The following is a 16,736-nucleotide window of genomic DNA, read 5'->3' as shown; positions in this document are numbered from 1 at the left end:
CCACTTCCATCTTCCCTCCAGCTTCTCCCACTTCTTCTCTCGCTCTCATCTCTCGTTACTCGTCACTCGTCACCCCCCATGAGCCTCTCCCACCTAATCCGAACCACATGTACGTACACATGCCTTTCCGGAATTCCATTCCAATCCGCCGACATCGCATGTGCCTAACTAGCCAAAGGGGACGACATCCACTTTTCTCGGGCGATCCCGGTTGCGAATCCGTTTAGGGGCCAGACCGAGATTCCAAATAAGGTTGAAGATCCCTATAGTTAGAACGGGAGAAGCAGATGCCGAGCCGATGCTCCAGATCGTTCAACAATGGACTCTTATCATTCCGGACGAAGTCTTCCATGTGCCATCGGATGGAACCGGGCGCACCAACCGTGACTCACATGTGGATCAGATCGACCACCATGTGTACATGTCTGCAATGAAGGGATTTGAGCTGAAGAGAGAAAAAATATGTCTCGGAAAGAGGATAGTATCCCCAACAAAGGGGATATTCGTGACGCGCCGTTCCGGCCCATCCATCCTGGCCGGGAATGATATCATCATGTGCTCAGCACCAGCCCTGACCCGACAATGAGCTTCGTATCGCATATCTACGCTTCATCTGCTGTTTCCAGCTTGAGTTTCACCAGAGAAGGACTCAATCTATACAGAGTGACCGATTTCTGCCGCTCAATGGCACAATGAGGCTACCGGGCTACTCCGTCGCTTGCAAGCGTCCATCCTCCCTCCTCACCTCCGTCTCCCGCTCAACCATAAAGCCCATAACCATCAGCAGACCTCTCGCAACACAGATCAGTCACTCAACCGCATTCCGCGAAGAGCACGACAAAGAACGCGTTGTCATTCTCGGTTCCGGTTGGGGCGGCTACAACCTCTCTCGCAAGCTCTCTCCGCAGAAATACAACCCCATCATCATCTCCCCTCGGTCATACTTCGTCTTCACTCCTCTCCTCACGGATGCCGCCGGCGGCTCCCTAGACTTCTCCCACATCGTCGAACCAATCCGCGACCCTTCCTCAAAGGTCGATTTCATTCAAGCTGCCGCGCGATCCGTCAACTTTGCCGACAAAACCATCACCTGCGAAGCCACCGTCGTGAAAAGCGGCGTGACCGAAACACCCCGGACCAGCGAAGACGAGGAATTCCAACTCAATGCCACCCAATCCGCCAGCCGCAAACGCACCTGGGAAACCGGCGAAACATTCACCATCCCCTACGACAAGCTCGTGATCTCCGTCGGCACCGTCTCCAAGACCTTCAAAACCCCCGGCGTGCGCGAAAACGCCCTCTTCTTCAAAGACATCGGAGACGCGCGCAAAGTCCGTCGCCGAGTGCGAGAATGCTTCGAACTCGCCGTCCTACCCACCACCTCCCCAGAGCTCCGCTCTCACCTCCTCCACTTCGCCATAGTCGGCGCCGGCCCAACAGGCACGGAACTCGCCGCCTCCTTACGCGACTTCATCGTAAAGGACCTCGTCGCCCTCTACCCAGCCCTCATAGGCATCCCCCGAATCACCCTCTACGACATCGCCCCCAAAGTCCTCTCCATGTTCGACGAGAAACTCTCCCAATACGCCATGGACACCATGCAAAAGGAAGGAATCGAGATCAAACCCTCCCACCACGTCCAGAGCCTTCGGTGGGGCGAGCCCGGTGCTGAACCACCCTACGAAATGGACCCTAAGCGCTGCCTCACCCTCACCACAGCGGAAGAAGGCGAAGTCGGCGTTGGCATGTGCGTCTGGGCCACGGGGAACGCAATGAACAAATTCGTCCGTGACGCCTTAACAACCGTCGACAAGTTTCCCTCCAACTCTGCCCTTCTGAAAGCCCCTACCTCCAGTGATACATCAAGCACCCAACAAACCACCACCCCCACCCCCAACACCAATACAACCTGGCACGTCAAAAAAGCTCCCAACGTCGGCGCCCTCCTGGTCGACGGCCACCTCCGCGTGCAACTCGAATCCTCCTCCTCCGATGACGAAAGTAACCCTCCCCAAACAGCAATCCTCCAAGACGTCTACGCTCTCGGCGACAACGCCATGCCCGAGACCGGCGCACCCCCAGCAACCGCGCAAGCGACCTTCCAAGAAGCAAAGTGGCTCGCGACGCGGCTGAACAAAGATGACTTTGCGACGGCGCCGCCCTTTTCGTTCCGGAACATGGGGACGTTGGCGTATATCGGTGATGCGAAGGCGTTGATGCAGATCCCGCATGACAATAAAGAGGATGGTGGGAGGTATTTGCCCGAGGGGTTGACGGGACGGATGGCTTGGGTGGTGTGGAATTCGGCCTATTTGACCATGAGTATTAGTTGGAGGAATAAATTGAGGGTTGGGTTTAGGTGGTTGCTCAATCAGATTTTTGGGAGGGATGTTTCGAGGTATTAACCTCCTTTCTTCCTTCCCTCACTTACTCTCTCTCCGGGTCTTTTTCTCTTTTTTATCTTATCTCTGCTCTTGAGAAGATGGGGGTGGGGTGTAGGTTGGTAGTATGTGTGTATGTCATGTATATACAGATATATGTATATCTAGGAGATGCTTCGTAATATCTATCTATCTATCTATAGCTTCGCTGTATCCTGACTCTTAGAATAAAACTCCTTCACAGCCCGATCAACCACCCCCATCGCCACGACCAGCTCATAATCATGCAATCTAGGCGTAATGACCTGCACGCTAAGCGGCGAATCAAGATATATGCGTCTATCGACGAGTTTCTCGTCCCCTGCATCCATCATACTCTGGTCAGCACAACACATCACAACACCCAAAGACACAATATCATAGAAAACAGGGGAATGGGGACAACATACACAACTCCCTATTCTTCGCATCCCAACTCCCCCTCACTGGATCCTTCATCTCCCTCCCCACCTCCAAATCCTCCATCTTCACCTTCCGCACCGGCACCACTCCCGCCGGGTAATCCAACAGTACCCAGGATGAGGTATACCCGACTGCATTATACTTGTCGTGTTCGGGGACGGGGTGCGGTGCGACGGGGTGGATGATTGCGTCTATTCTCCTCTTCGTCCTCTCATTTCCTTGGTTTTCTGTGGGTGAGGTATAAGTCCACATGCTCATCATCTCGCGCTGGACCTGTGCTCGTTGATGCTGCAGCTCGCATAATTCCGGTACCGTGAGTGGGTTACGGCGCTTCGAGCGGCCCTGGAGCCAGGGGATCAGGGGCTCGTTGGTCTGTTCGAGGAGGTCGTGCATGGGGTTACCGCCGTCGATGCCCATGAGTTTGTTGGCGATGGTTTGGCATTTGCGGAGGGCGGGTGGGGTGGGGAGGTCGATGAGGTCGATGTCATGATGGTGGAGGATGGTAGCGACTTCGTTGAGGATGTTGCGGATAGGAGGGAGGGGTTCGACGAGGCCGTCGGTGCGGAGGATGCCGATGGTTAGTTTCTGCTTCATAGTAGCTTGGGGTAAATTTGGGTTTAGTGTTGGGGATGGTCCCCAGTTCCCGGGTATACAGTCCTCTCCGAACAGCTCTGCCCTGGGCACGATCTCCGCCAATGCTAAACCTATGTCTTCTACGGAGTGGCCCATCACTCCTGCCACAGGCTGCAATGCGATACGGTTCTTCGCTGGCAGATGCCCGCTCTCTTGCTGGCCGCCGTATGGGAGTCGGCCGTGGCTGGGCTTGAAGCCGTATTTGCCTACGCACATGGGCGGGATGCGTACGCTGCCGCCGATGTCGGTGCCGAAGCTGAGGGTGGTGCCGCGGAGGGCGAGGAGGGCGGCTTCGCCGCCGGTGCTGCCGCCGGCGGTTAGGCGGCGGTTGAGGGGGTTCAGGGTGCGGCCGAAAAGGTGGTTTGCGGTATCGAGGGTGGAGACGGTTTGGGGGACGTTGGTCTTGGTGATGATGATGGCGCCGAGGGATTCGAGGAGGGTGACGAGGTCGGCGTCTTTGGTGGAGGGGTGGAAGGCGAGGGCGGCGAGACCGTTGGTTGCGTCGACGCCGGTGATGTGGAAGGTGTCTTTGACGGAGATGGGGAGGCCGTGGAGTGGGCCGATGGGGGTGTTGGTGTTGCGGAGGTGGGTGTCGAGGGTGCGGGCGCGGGCGAGGGCTTGGGTGAAGAGAGGCTCGGAGAGGCAGCGGGAGAGTTGTTGGGCGATGGCGGCGCGCTGAGATGAGGTGAGGTTAGGGATGTGATGTTCTTATATGGAGTTGGGTATACCTTGCAGAACGCGCGGGTGACTTCTTCCGCGGTGAGGCGTTTGGAGTGGAGTTCTGTCAGGAGGGAGCGGATGTCGTAGTCTTCGGTGATGTGCAGCTCATGAGGAGTGAGTAGCCCGCAAGTTCGTGGAATATCAACGACGTTGATGCTCTCGCTGTAGGAAGGGTTGGTGACGGAGTCGGCGACGGAGAGCATCCCCGCGGGGATTTGTGAGGCGTCGAGACGCCATTCCGGGGGGATGAGGGATTCCAAATGCTGCTGCTTGCGAGCTGCGATGGATTGATAGTCGGGCATGTTGATCCTTGGCTTTGATGGCTATTAGATGGGAATTGAGGTTCAGGTTGACGAGAACAGGAGAGAAGTAGAGAATGGTGTTATTGATTGATATTTGGGGAATGCGGAGAAGCAACGCAGCCGAGGCCCGACTCCACGTGAGGGGAGGACATTACGCCAGGGGACCGATGCGGATAATCGGTAAGCTTAATATACCATAGCTATGGAAGAATGTATAGGAATTGATTACAAAATATTTGAAATGGTGACTGGCTGATAAACTGTTGTACAATTGATGTAGAGGGGCAGCCTGGTGCTGCGAGTGTGCAGCTAAGAGTACATGTAGGATATGGCAGCGATAACAGAGGCATAAGGAAGCACCTCACATTCACAAATGCAACTACTCGTCCCACCACCTCGCCGTCAGGCATAAGTTTTGACCATGGCCAGAAATTTGATATCCCCCTACTGGCTCACCCCACCAACGAAGAAACACAGTAGTGTTGTCACTGCTGTCGTTATAATCGTCCAAGCAATCAGTGTTGCCGTAGCGGAAACGTTTCTCCCTTCCTCCACCACTGGACGTCGTCATTTTCGGGTGTCTTGGCGGATTTGGACCGAATATCACAGCGTCGATGAGTGGTAGCCTGATAGCCAAATAGCAGCCGCTCATCGAAATTCCCTTCGTGGCCTTCGGAAACATGCGCTGTTTCGGGCGAAGTGGAATCTTATCGTCAAATGCGTATCCTACCACGGGTAAGCCAGTTTTTCCTTTTATCCTCGTAGGCAAAAGAAGACTTACCATGGACGTGTTACCAGCTCATCCGTTCCGCAGCTTGCAAACGAGCAAAAGAAACAGCAGATTATGTTGAGTCGGAAAAGGCTGGTGGAGTGTTGATATTCAACTGAAAACAGCTTCCCGGGGCTTTGTAATACCTACATACAGGTAGGTAGCGATCTCGATACCGACAGTCTGTCTCAACAATCGAGGACTCCCTAGTGCAGTGAAATGACCCTTCCACTGATTCGGGACTGCGACCTTTGGCTTGGCTCCAGATTATCTTGAGCTGGATTATCACTTTCGGATACCTTGGCTGAAGGGGAGTATGAGGATTAATTACATAATATATAGACCCAAGCCATGAAACTCCAACACCTTGTCGCATATGTCCCTGCCAGCTGCGAGCAGAACATGGTTAGGGTCTTTATGCTTTTCGCGCGCAGTTGGTCTGTCTCAGCAGGTTCTTCGAGCTGGTCAACATCAAAAAGCGGATTCTCAGGGTCAAATTCGCCGCCATGGACCCATGACGCCTGGTCGTAATGGGCTATCTCTTCTAGCTTTTTATCCTTAGACAGGGAAACTTCTTGTTAGGCCCGAACCGTATGAACCAGCTGAGCCTACTTGAAGCAGTAGGTCGGGCAGAAACACTTGCCAAAGCAAGGATCAGCATGGTTCTTCGGTGGAACTGGCACGCGACTGCTCATGACATAGCTTGTCGAGTCACAATAGACTCTCGCATTATGGTCTACCATAAATAGAGAGAGAATCATCACTGCAGCCATAACCTCCTAGCCGCTTCCGAGAGGATTGCTCGACTCCGCATTCAAATGTGGACATGAAGTTGGGCTCCGGCATTCGTAGCCCAACATTTGTCATGCAACGCGAGTATTTGTGCGCATCTTTCAAGTCTTGCTCGTACCAAAATCTGCCCTGCTGCCCTCAACAACAACATTCCTCCGGTGTCGACATGTTGTTTAGCCGTCTGTGTCATCACGAGGAACGACGGAGATTGGTCGCTCCAGCTTCCATGCCACGAAGAGGGCAGTAGGTATGGCTATCTCCGACTGGGTCGAGAACTGCCACAGCTGGGCCAGAGGGGGGACCAAGGGGAGCTGTTTTGGTGGCTGTCTTTAACTGGGGACTCGTTCAAATGTCGCATGAGCCACTTGTAGACATGGTGAATGTTTATAACTTCAGTAAGGTAGTGTCGGCGTGGTTAAATTGATCACTAGAACAGTTAGTACAGCCATGAGAAGTACATATCTGGAGACACCTACACAATATCGAGGCGGGCATCGGAAGTCCCAGAGTAGCATTTTCCCTGGCCCTGCATGATGATTTGTCCTTCCCATTCCTGTGATCCAACCAGGCCAGCATAAAGGATGCTGGGTGATCGTCAGGGCGTTAGCCGGAGAAAGCTGGTGTATGTGATTCAGGGACCAGCTGTTGGTCGATTAACGGTTGCAATTTGGACCGCATTGCTTCAGCTCGTTGTCGTCTGTTGTCAACTGAGCGACAGGCCGAGCGTGGATGATTTGATTGTGGCTTCTTGTTTTTACAGTGCTTGCTCCACAGTTTTTGAACAGCTCAAATCCCAAGGAACTTCTTGTGGGCATTCGCCCGCATCTGTTGCATCAAGGTCTACATCGAGTAGTTCCTGACGCCTGGCTTGTCCAAAAATAGCTATTATCTGGGTGAAATGTTAAGTCCCTGGGAGCTTCAGCTGTTGCGACACCGTCCATGTAAAAACCACCACAGGTAGTGAGTGCCTCCTCTGGCTTTTCCAGAAGCATGTCGCCAAGTGCCAGCGGCCAATCCTTCGAAGTTATATACCGGTCCAAGAATTGTCTACATCGAATCCACCGCATACTAAAAGAGATCGAACAAATCCAAGAAAGTGGTTCAAGAGCGCATTGGAACAACAGTAATAAAGAGCTTGGCAATGGTCATCTCGAAAGGGATGGCGTTGCCACATCATGCATCTCAAAATACCAAACATAGGGAGCATCGGGTTTCAAGTGCCTGTGTCACTTTGAAATTCCAGGGCAACATCGTGACCACCGGGGAACTCGCAAAGTCGTTGGCCCGATATACCACGCCATGGTTATTGACGGAGCGCCGTAACTCAAAGATTGGATGCAATGTGGAATTGTCTGATTTTCCGAAGCCACATCGCGGCCACATTCTCGTCCAACTAGAGTGCGACTGGACAACCGTTGCGGTCTTCCAATACTTTTTTTCGTGATCCAGCATATTTCCGTACTGCCACCCAGAACAGCAAGAGCACAATTACTTGCTCCACTCGCGACCGTTGTGGTTTCAAAATGCCGCACTTGGTTCAGAACAGTAGGATACGTAGGCATGGCTGCCAGAGTGCAGGGAAGCTAAAGTGATAAGAACGGGGCATGAGGAGGGAAGAGAAGAAGAAAATACATGGCCTGACTTCCAACCGGGATACAACATAAACTTTCTCTTACGAGCATTATCATTCACATGTGCAAGACGTTATAAACCCCTTGGGACGGCAACATGTAAAAGATGTGGCATATCGTTGGATATGAGTGTCTATGGGCTGTCAGTCCCAACAAAGCACACTGGCAGGGAGGGTAGACTGACTGTTCGATACATGGCAATTCCAGTATCCTTGCGTGGTCCATAAGACTACCACGCTAAATGCAGATGACAGACACAAATTCGACGGTACTTTGCCCCCATATTAGTAGGCCTGCGGGAAAGCAAAGTGGTTGCCTGTATCATCATCTTTGAAGAAACCAGTTCCCTATCGTTATATCCTCCTCCGCCACATCCGAACTGCATGTCCTCCTTCTTATGTTGCCTGTTTAGAATCTCACAGCCCCAATGGCAACAGTCGTTCTGGTTTTGTTTGGTAGCGTTCTAGGAAGTGATTCGAGATCAGTAGCAAGGGCCCGCAGACTCCCAGCTTCGTCTTGGGTCGCAGGTGGTTCCAGAGCGATAGTCTCCATTGGGTCGAACCGCCCACACAGAGGCACCGACAGGATTATCAAGCGGAGACGATACTCCGGAGGGGACCATTGTGCTGTAAATAGCAGTTTTCTCCCGATGCCGAGCAAGATCTCCACAAACGTCCAAGCAAGCTATCGGACTCTGCGGTCTCAGTGAAAGTTGCCCACAGCATCATGTTCCAGCCTTACATCTGCACCATACTTCTGCTTTCTGAATTGAAATGCCGCGATGCGTCTTTTCACTACCTCAGTTCTGGTCCAGCAGCTACAGAGGCGACAGTTGTGGTCGATGAGAAGTTTCCCGTGCCATCTGAAGCTTTTTGTGTGGCACCGACCTTTACTCCGACTGCTCCTCAGCGGTACGGAGACAAATTTATTGTTGCAGCTCTTGGGAATGTGCTCAAATGGGACGATATACAATTCACAGTACGACTGTCGTCTGGTAATACCATCAATAAAGATACATTAGAAGGCGGGTGAGAAAAGGTAGGAACATGACACGTACTGGATCATGACTGTACCCATAACATTTTCGGGCTTGATCTTGCCTATCATCAGACGCCGAAACGTTGCAAAGTCCTTCGGCTTTTGATGACCCTGAAAATAGGCCCTTGAGGAGATAGAGTCCCTCCGGGGTATAGCTCGCTTAGCCACGATAGACCATGTTAATGAATACTCTCATCAGGCTGTGGTGAATCATTTAAGATGCGCTCTGCTGACTTGATAGCAATAATTCCGAGTCTAAGCGTACTCGTATCATTTTCGGCATTCTGGTATGCTGTATTTTGGATTCTCGAAGCTGAAGATTGGGCGACGAGACCCTTTGTCTCGATAGGTTGAGCGATAAAGCGAAAGATATACAAAACGAAGGCCACGTCGAATCTTGTTTTCGTTTATCTTTCAAGAGAACCAGCACCCCTGGTGTACAGTACAGTGAAAAGAAGTGATGCCTTGTAGAAGAACTGTGCATGATCACCTGCGCTCGTACGCGAGGTTGGCAACCTTGTGGAGTCTAAGAATGGATATTGTTCCAGCTCTCGAAACTCAGAATGATTCTCTGCCGCTGGAGATAGTAGAGCATCCAGCCCGACGTTCAGGGCAGACACGCTAAGCGAGCTTCATTTCCAGGGTGGTGGTGGCTCGGGGTTCGCCAACTCCGTAGTCGGTTTCGATGGTAATCATGCGTGCCATAATGTAGTCAAGGCCACATGCATGAGTACCCAGGTTTCTTCAGGTCCATGTCCGACACTCGATTACACCCCGAGATGGTCGACTTGACGCTCTCTCCGGATAGAAAGCTGAGAAATCAGAAAGGCTCGAGGTTTATCGAGCAAGTCACTTGATGTCAGCTGGAATATGATGAGGGGCGGTGTCGACGGTGACAATGAGTCTGAAGTGCAAATTCACAAGCAAGCTCAGAAGACGGTTGTATATACTAATAGTAAGGTGTGGGTGTATAAAGAGAGACTATTGCTGGTCAAGCGTATATATAAGGAGCTACCAAAGGAAAAGAAAAGGCATGCGCGTCGGATGATAGATGGAAGCGAGTACGCTCCCCATATGTAGGCAGATTCAGAGAGGAAAAATTACGCTACTCAAGCAATCTCCTGATGACTGCTTCCATTTCTCTGGTAGCACAGGGTAGCATTCCTTGCCACCCAACAGAAGCAGTGTCCAAACAGTGGCTTGATGCGACACCCGTTTGCGATGGAGACTCTCCCATCCATGTCCAACGATCAGGCCATTGCTACATTTCGGACGCATATACTTCAGCCCAATCATCATTTACAATCGCGCCAAATGATTCCCCCCATCGATGGGAATCACAGCTCCATTCATGTGGCTTGCTGCCCGACTGGCCAGAAACACGACCAAGCCCGCAATATCCTCCTTCCTGCCCAGCCTTCCGTTTGGTGACTTCCGTTCCAGATCCTCCAGTCCTCCCTTGATCTTGATCAGGCCATTGGCCATCTTGGACGGGAAGAATCCTGGCGCAATGGCATTACACAGGATGTGTCGGGGCCCCAAATCGACGGCCAAGTTCCGGGCGAGATGCATCACAGCTGCCTTAGAGGCAGAGTAACTGAAGGTTGCACTGGGGCCTAGACTGCCCAGTGTAATGCCCGCAGTCGAGCCAGTTACGATAACGCGCGACGGGTCATCTTGGGTGGCCCGTGCCGTCAGCAGGGGAGTGAATTTCTGGATGGTGTAGAAGACGCTCTTCACATTTAGGTCCATGACCTTGCTGAACTTGTCCTCTGGGTAGGTATCAAACTTCTCGCCCCATGTTGCACCGGCGTTGGCGAAGAGGATGTCGAGATGGGAGGTGGTCTTGGACACCTCTGCGACGAGCCGGTCTAGCTCCTCCATATTAGAGTTGTCGGCGGGGACAGCGATGGCGGTGGCGTGCGGGGGTTTGTTGGGGAGAGCATTTAGGGCCGCAACGGCTTCGGCGCAGGCAGACGCCTTGCGCGAGGTGATGTAGACCTTGGAACAGCCCGATTGGAGGAGACTAGATCAATTGGTAAGATCCTGGTTCATTCTGGGGCGATTGCTTCTGTCCTACCCACTGGCAGTGTGCAGACCTAGACCGCGAGAGCCTCCAGTGACGAGGGCCACCTTTCCCTCCAGGGAGAAGATGGTGGGGAAATTATCCAGCTGGACCTGTTCAGAGGCTGACATGATGGATGAATGACGGTGGAGGTGAGGGTTATGACGAGGACAGAGTGACGCGAGGCTACAGAAGTTATGTATTGACTCTCATCAGCTCAACTGTTTGGTTGCCGACCAGCATCCGAGGCTGTAACATCTCAACCCCGCACGGTATGTGACAGTTGGCCACTACGCATATTTTACCACCTTACTCCTTGTAGATACTTGTCTAGCTGCTCCTGGTTAGTCTGGAACTGAGGCAAGTATGGGTGAGTGGGGGATGCTGATTGGCCAGTGCAGATACCCTCCATGTACTCTATCCAGATGGATGGAAGTGAAAGCCGACCTCCAATCCATTTCCTCAGGGAGTTCCCTCAGAGTTGTCTATAATGAGGTTCTCAGCGAAGATCGCCCAAAGAGGGAGAATCTCTCTGTGATATCATCCAGTAGATCCCACTCTCTCTGTTCACAGCCAATGACGGGGATCGAAACTTGCTCAATCGTGCGCAGCAAGGTCCCCATCTGGACAGATCCCCCACCCTCGGATTGGTGGGAGAAGAGTACCTTGTAGGATGACAATGCCCTCAAAATGTCGTGATGGCTGAAATACCCCTCTTACATCCTTCACTCTTGAACATCTATCATCTCTCCTTCTTCCTTCATCAACACCACCGCCATCCCAACCTATCCAACAGCTACACAGCACAACCCAGCCAAACCACCCAACATGACTTCCAAATACACCCTCCCCGACCTCCCCTACGACTACGATGTAAGCCCTCCCCTCTCCCTGCCTCCCCATCAAACCCATCTCTTATCAAGAACAGGCCCTCGAACCCATCATCTCCAAACAAATCATGGAACTCCACCACAAAAAGCACCACCAAACCTACGTGAACAACCTCAACGCCGCCCTCGCCTCTCAAGCCTCCGCTCTCGACAGCAACGACATCACCCAGCTCATCAGCATCCAGCAGAAGCTCAAGTTCAACGGCGGCGGCCACATCAACCACTCGCTGTTCTGGAAGAACTTGGCTCGCTACGACTCCCCAGCCACTAAGCTGGAGCAATCCGCCCCGACCCTCAAAGACGCTATTGAGAAGCAGTGGGGATCAGTCAAGAACTTCACAGATGCGTTTGAGGCGGTACTGTTGGGAATCCAGGGCAGTGGATGGGGCTGGCTGGTGAGTTCGGGGAAGAAGGGATTCCTCGAGATTGTCACGACGAAGGATCAGGATCCAGTGACGGGGCCGATTCCGGTGTTTGGGGTGGATATGTGGGAGCATGCTTATTATTTGCAGGTGAGGACCCCTGTCCATTCTACTTGCGTTGGGTGGTGCTAATGTAATGGTGGTGTGGTGTAGTACCTGAACAATAAGGCTTCCTATGTGCAGAACATCTGGAAGGTGATTAACTGGGAAGAAGCAGAGCATCGGTATCTGAATGGTACGGACGAATTGGGCTCGTTGAAGTTGTAGTTAGCCTCTTTCTCTCTGTGTATCTATCTACCATCAGACTGTCGATAACAGCCACATACATGATTGATTGAAAGATTTATTCCTTCTCTTCTATTCCATATCTCTATAATCACCATATAAGGCACAACAATACAGAACAGATCAATCATACCCCACCACCCCCCTCCCCATATCCACAACCCCAATCCCATCCCCAACACCACCACCACCACCCAACCCAACCCCAACCCTAACACACCTCCCCACAATCCCCCTCTCAGAGACCCCCAACTCCAACCTCTCCGGCAAGGTAACCTCAAACTCCAATTCCTCCCCACCATCACCTTGCATCTTCATCATCGGTAATCGGAAACAATGTAACGGGGGAGATCTATTCTCTACCGAGAGATCTCCGTATTTCCTACACCACAGGATTAGTAACTATTCACACAGATAGACCCTAATACAAGTGATAGGATAGGATATGATATACATACTCAATCCGCATATACACCGCCGTACTCTCCTGAAATGATCTGCGAGTGAGAGGGTCTGGGACGCGGAAGAGGGCTTTTGTTCTTGTTGTTGTTATTCTCGACTCTTTCCCTGTTTGGGAATCTGACGCTGGGTGTGTGGTGTTTTTGAAGAAGAGGTAGTATGATGGGTTTGTTGTTGGTGATGTGGAGTCATTTGTAGATGTTGTTGATGATGATGAAGGCGAAGAGGGAGGAGAGGTTGTAGATGATGATAATGCTGATGATGATGAAGGGAAGATAACAGCGATGAGAGAGCCAGAGCTTGGGCGGGAAGGGCCGCACATCTTCAATGTCTTTTCTTTCTAATATATGTTCCTTGGGGATTTGTTTGTTCACACTGTACTAGGGGAGGGAATCTGTAAAGTTTGGAGTTGGTGGGTGTATGCGTGAGAAGAAAGAAGAGAGGATAGATGGAAGATGATTTGTTTATGGAGAGAAAGAAATAGGGACTACAGCTTCTATGTCTATATTGTCTAGCCCCCAAGGTACGTAAACACATAGATAGTATGCATTGGACATGGTCCCCAAGGTACTACTGAAAGCAAAGCTGCTCAAATGTGCGCATCTCTGGGTGTGGGGCGCCACCGACTATTTGTATGGGGGTGGGGCGGTGGATCACCTATCATCTATTGAGGATCTACTGAATGGGATAAAGAATGGGAGAGAGTATGAGCGAGTTTGCGGGGGTTTCTTGTCTGGAGTATATTTAGAACAAGGCAGATAGTATTCTGCTGAATGCCATGTCTCTATTGATACCATACACATCTCTAACAATGTCTACCCATTTATGTACTACTCACCCGCACTGGATGTGCCTCGGTGTTGAACACAAATTGGTTCCCGCTGCCGGGCTGCACTTGCCAGGCCGCATCTTCCGCAAACGCCATGTACGAGTATTTCATCACCTCGGCAAACAGGAAACTCTCCTGGTTGTCGTACCGGCTGCCGCCGTTGGCCGCGTTCACGTCCGTCAGACCTGAAAATCCAGAGCTGGTGCGGCAGTAGTCGTTGACAGCGCTGAATGCGCTCCAGATCCAATCCCGGTACTAAGATGTTGTTAGTTACTATTGACCTAATAGAATGAGGACTCAAGCTTACTGTTTCCTGCCCGGTAACTCTCCAGGCATAGTAGAAGCTTTCAATCACTTCCGGGCGCAGAATGTACGCGCCACTCGTGATGTAAAATCCGGCTTTCTCGTAGAGCGACTGCTGGCTCGAGGGAATGTCGCTGGTATCCCAGCTGAACGACTCCGGACCAATTCCCGTCAACGTCGAGTTGTACGTATCATGACACCCGCTCACCAGGTCCAGACCGAAATTAATAAAGTCCGTCCGGTTCAGCACGGTGCCTCCCAGCAAGAAGCTGCCTCCGTCGAAGCAGGTCAAGTGTTGCGAGCTCAATCCCAAAGTTCCGTTGTTGTAGGATGCCAGGAAGGTCAGGTCCGGGCGGGACGAGGGGTGCGACGCGAGATGCTGCATCGTCGATTGCGCCGCGGCCACCCAGCGGTCCTTGTAGAGACCGAACCGCTTGGGGTCGTACACGTACATCTTGATGAGGTACTCGTAGTAAGAGTCATCACCGCCATTCCAGCTCACCTGCGCATCTGTGAATTGACCATTGCTGATGTTGATGTTGCTTCCAACCAAGCCGGGGAACGGCTCCGCAGACTTGGGCTGCGGGTTGAGGAGGTACGACTCGGCCTTTTGACTCAGGTCGGCATACGTGGTGTCACCGGTAAGATCCGACAGGCGCGTCCATTCCAGCGCCAGTGTACCCGTCACGGCCAGACCATTCGTCTTGGCTCCATCATTCCCCCCTGAGGTGATGTTGAGGTTGTTGTACGGAACCCCCGAAGGCGTGTCGAAGGCGAATTTAAGCACGTCGGCGAGGTTCTTCGATTGGGTCAAGAGCACGTCGATTTTCGACGAGTTTTGTACCAGGTCGGACACGGGCCCCTTCAACAGATCGTATCCGGACAGCATGCCACCCAGATAACGGATGGTGGTCTCGAAGAGGCTCACCGTGGTGTTTGTCTTAGAGTAATCAATCTTGCCCACGTGGTCCAAGATCTGATTGACAATGGTGGCATTGCGCATAATCACCGCTGTGGAGAGTGCGTCCACGGCAGAGGCACCCCAGCCATTCCGGGAGTCGCCATAGCCATTCGACACGGGATGCAGCTCGTCATGAGGAAACGCGTATTGGAGGTAGCCATCCCAGGCGTGCGAGAAAGCAGCCTTGATGGCGTCTGCGCGCGATTGAGTGGTGTCGGAACTACTGTGCAGGACGGGCTGGGAGGAGCCAAAATGAGGATAAGCGGCAGAAGGACTGGCGATGGCCAAGGCCGTCAGGGACAAGGAAAGCGAGGGGAGATGCATGGTTTGGCGAAATGAGTGACAACCGAGTGAGCAGACCCGAAATAAAAAACCAAACTGGTCTTGCACAGACCACGAAAACAGGACGCAAGAATGAGAGCACGTCAACAAGCGGACGGAATCGGGTATAAATAAGACGATCTACCGGCTAAAGAATGCGGAGAAGCAGACGGGATCAGGCTGAGAAGGAGAGTTATGCTGCATCCATTTTGGGGGAGACCCGCAGACTACTAGTTTAGTTGCAGGATTCCATCGAGAGTGCCAGTGTGAGGACACACACAAGAACTGCTTGCTTTGCATACAATGACGGCACAGGGGAAGATGGAGGCGGCCCTGGAGTTTCCCAAAGAGGAAAGGCAGCCAGCAGTCCCTGGTTCCTGGGCGGGGCCAAGCCCCAGTCCGCTAAGCTGCTTTGGGCCCATCCCCACCGATCTGAGCCTCCGATTGGAGGGCCAGCCATGCAAGGGTGGATTCCTCTGCTGGTCCCCGAGGGGTATTCCTGATGTGATCGGTACTTGTTCCTGGCTGGCCGTGCAGGCAAGCCAGCAGGTACTCCATCCTCACTTCATACCCATCAGATACTTCAAGGTGGGCGCTTAATTCAACTCGAGACTTGGCGAGGTGCCACAGTCACATCGCGATGGCCAGTACGGAGGACTATTTAGTCGATCATTCGGGCAGGTCAGTCCGCATAGCAGATGATGAGGGTGGGCAGATGATCGCCTGGAGATTCGGAGACCTCAGACCGACTAGTGGAAAGTAGGTTTGAAATCGAAGAAGCCAAAGGTGATCGCCTAGACTAAGGGTCAGTATCTCTGGGCCGTTCTCGATATGGTTAGATCGAGCCATACGATATTCTTGTCCCTGTCTCACACGAGCTGCATCAGATGCTTGCCTTGACAAGGTGTGCCTGGGGTTGGGCGTGGGCTGACAACCCTGAGTAGTACTTGACTATATCCCCGCTTTCAAATGTCAGGACCCTTCAAGATTGGGGTGTCCTCGGCTGTGGGGTTAGAGTTTACTACATCAGGTCACCAGTCTACCTGCAGAAACATCGCATGTGCTTCATGATTGCAAGTGATCCACCTGGACGTGAACACCAGCGTCTAGAATGTGAGCACTGCAGAGCAGGTTCGGTCACCAGTTTCATCAAACTTTTCTTGTTGGCTTGTACTGTGAATGAAGGGAATATTCTCTCTCCCTGGAATGGGATACATCAAGGGTTTTTGACCCTTGTCTACTTCCCAGCAGGGGCTATGGTGCTGCCTCGGGACTCTCACCCAAAGGATATTTACTGTACGTTGACTGAAGACATTATTTTGCGCCTGGCTTCTCTTCACACAAACCCAGGAGAAACTGCAGTACCTGTTGGTTATCAATGCTATTCATACCATTGCCGCCGAGAGTGACAGCCTCTATAATAAGACGCTTCACTTTTACGGAGAATGACGACCTAGACACTCTTCATGCTGC

General features: G+C 52.2%; 5 protein-coding genes across 5 annotated transcripts; 2 read left to right on the top strand and 3 right to left on the bottom strand.

Annotated features, from left to right (window-relative positions):
- Positions 1-692: 692 nt before the first annotated feature.
- Positions 693-2,405, top strand: AtWU_04102 (putative pyridine nucleotide-disulfide oxidoreductase; the record flags this gene model as incomplete). The annotated part of the gene is made up of 1 exon (XM_035499213.1): positions 693-2,405. One exon carries the CDS (start codon positions 693-695, stop codon positions 2,403-2,405), a length of 1,713 nt encoding a protein of 570 aa, XP_035355106.1.
- A 173-nt stretch (positions 2,406-2,578) lies between these two features.
- AtWU_04101 (putative general amidase) lies at positions 2,579-4,498 on the bottom strand (the record flags this gene model as incomplete). Its single annotated transcript, XM_035499212.1, has 3 exons — positions 2,579-2,742; positions 2,831-4,151; positions 4,205-4,498. 3 exons carry the CDS (start codon positions 4,496-4,498, stop codon positions 2,579-2,581), a joined length of 1,779 nt encoding a protein of 592 aa, XP_035355105.1.
- Positions 4,499-10,027: 5,529 nt separating this feature from the next.
- On the bottom strand, positions 10,028-10,924 carry AtWU_04100 (oxidoreductase, short-chain dehydrogenase/reductase family; the record flags this gene model as incomplete). Its single annotated transcript, XM_035499211.1, has 2 exons — positions 10,028-10,754; positions 10,809-10,924. The coding sequence occupies 2 exons, from the start codon at positions 10,922-10,924 to the stop codon at positions 10,028-10,030; spliced, it is 843 nt and encodes a 280-aa protein (XP_035355104.1).
- A 697-nt stretch (positions 10,925-11,621) lies between these two features.
- On the top strand, positions 11,622-12,372 carry AtWU_04099 (superoxide dismutase; the record flags this gene model as incomplete). Its single annotated transcript, XM_035499210.1, has 3 exons — positions 11,622-11,666; positions 11,722-12,195; positions 12,259-12,372. 3 exons carry the CDS (start codon positions 11,622-11,624, stop codon positions 12,370-12,372), a joined length of 633 nt encoding a protein of 210 aa, XP_035355103.1.
- A 1,300-nt stretch (positions 12,373-13,672) lies between these two features.
- AtWU_04098 (glycoside hydrolase family 47 protein) lies at positions 13,673-15,266 on the bottom strand (the record flags this gene model as incomplete). Its single annotated transcript, XM_035499209.1, has 2 exons — positions 13,673-13,933; positions 13,986-15,266. The coding sequence occupies 2 exons, from the start codon at positions 15,264-15,266 to the stop codon at positions 13,673-13,675; spliced, it is 1,542 nt and encodes a 513-aa protein (XP_035355102.1).
- Positions 15,267-16,736: the final 1,470 nt, after the last annotated feature.

Source organism: Aspergillus tubingensis (assembly GCF_013340325.1).
Source record: "Aspergillus tubingensis WU-2223L DNA, scaffold_6, whole genome shotgun sequence".
In the NCBI taxonomy this organism is placed as follows: domain Eukaryota; kingdom Fungi; phylum Ascomycota; class Eurotiomycetes; order Eurotiales; family Aspergillaceae; genus Aspergillus; species Aspergillus tubingensis.
This window is presented reverse-complemented; position numbering and strand designations above follow the sequence as displayed.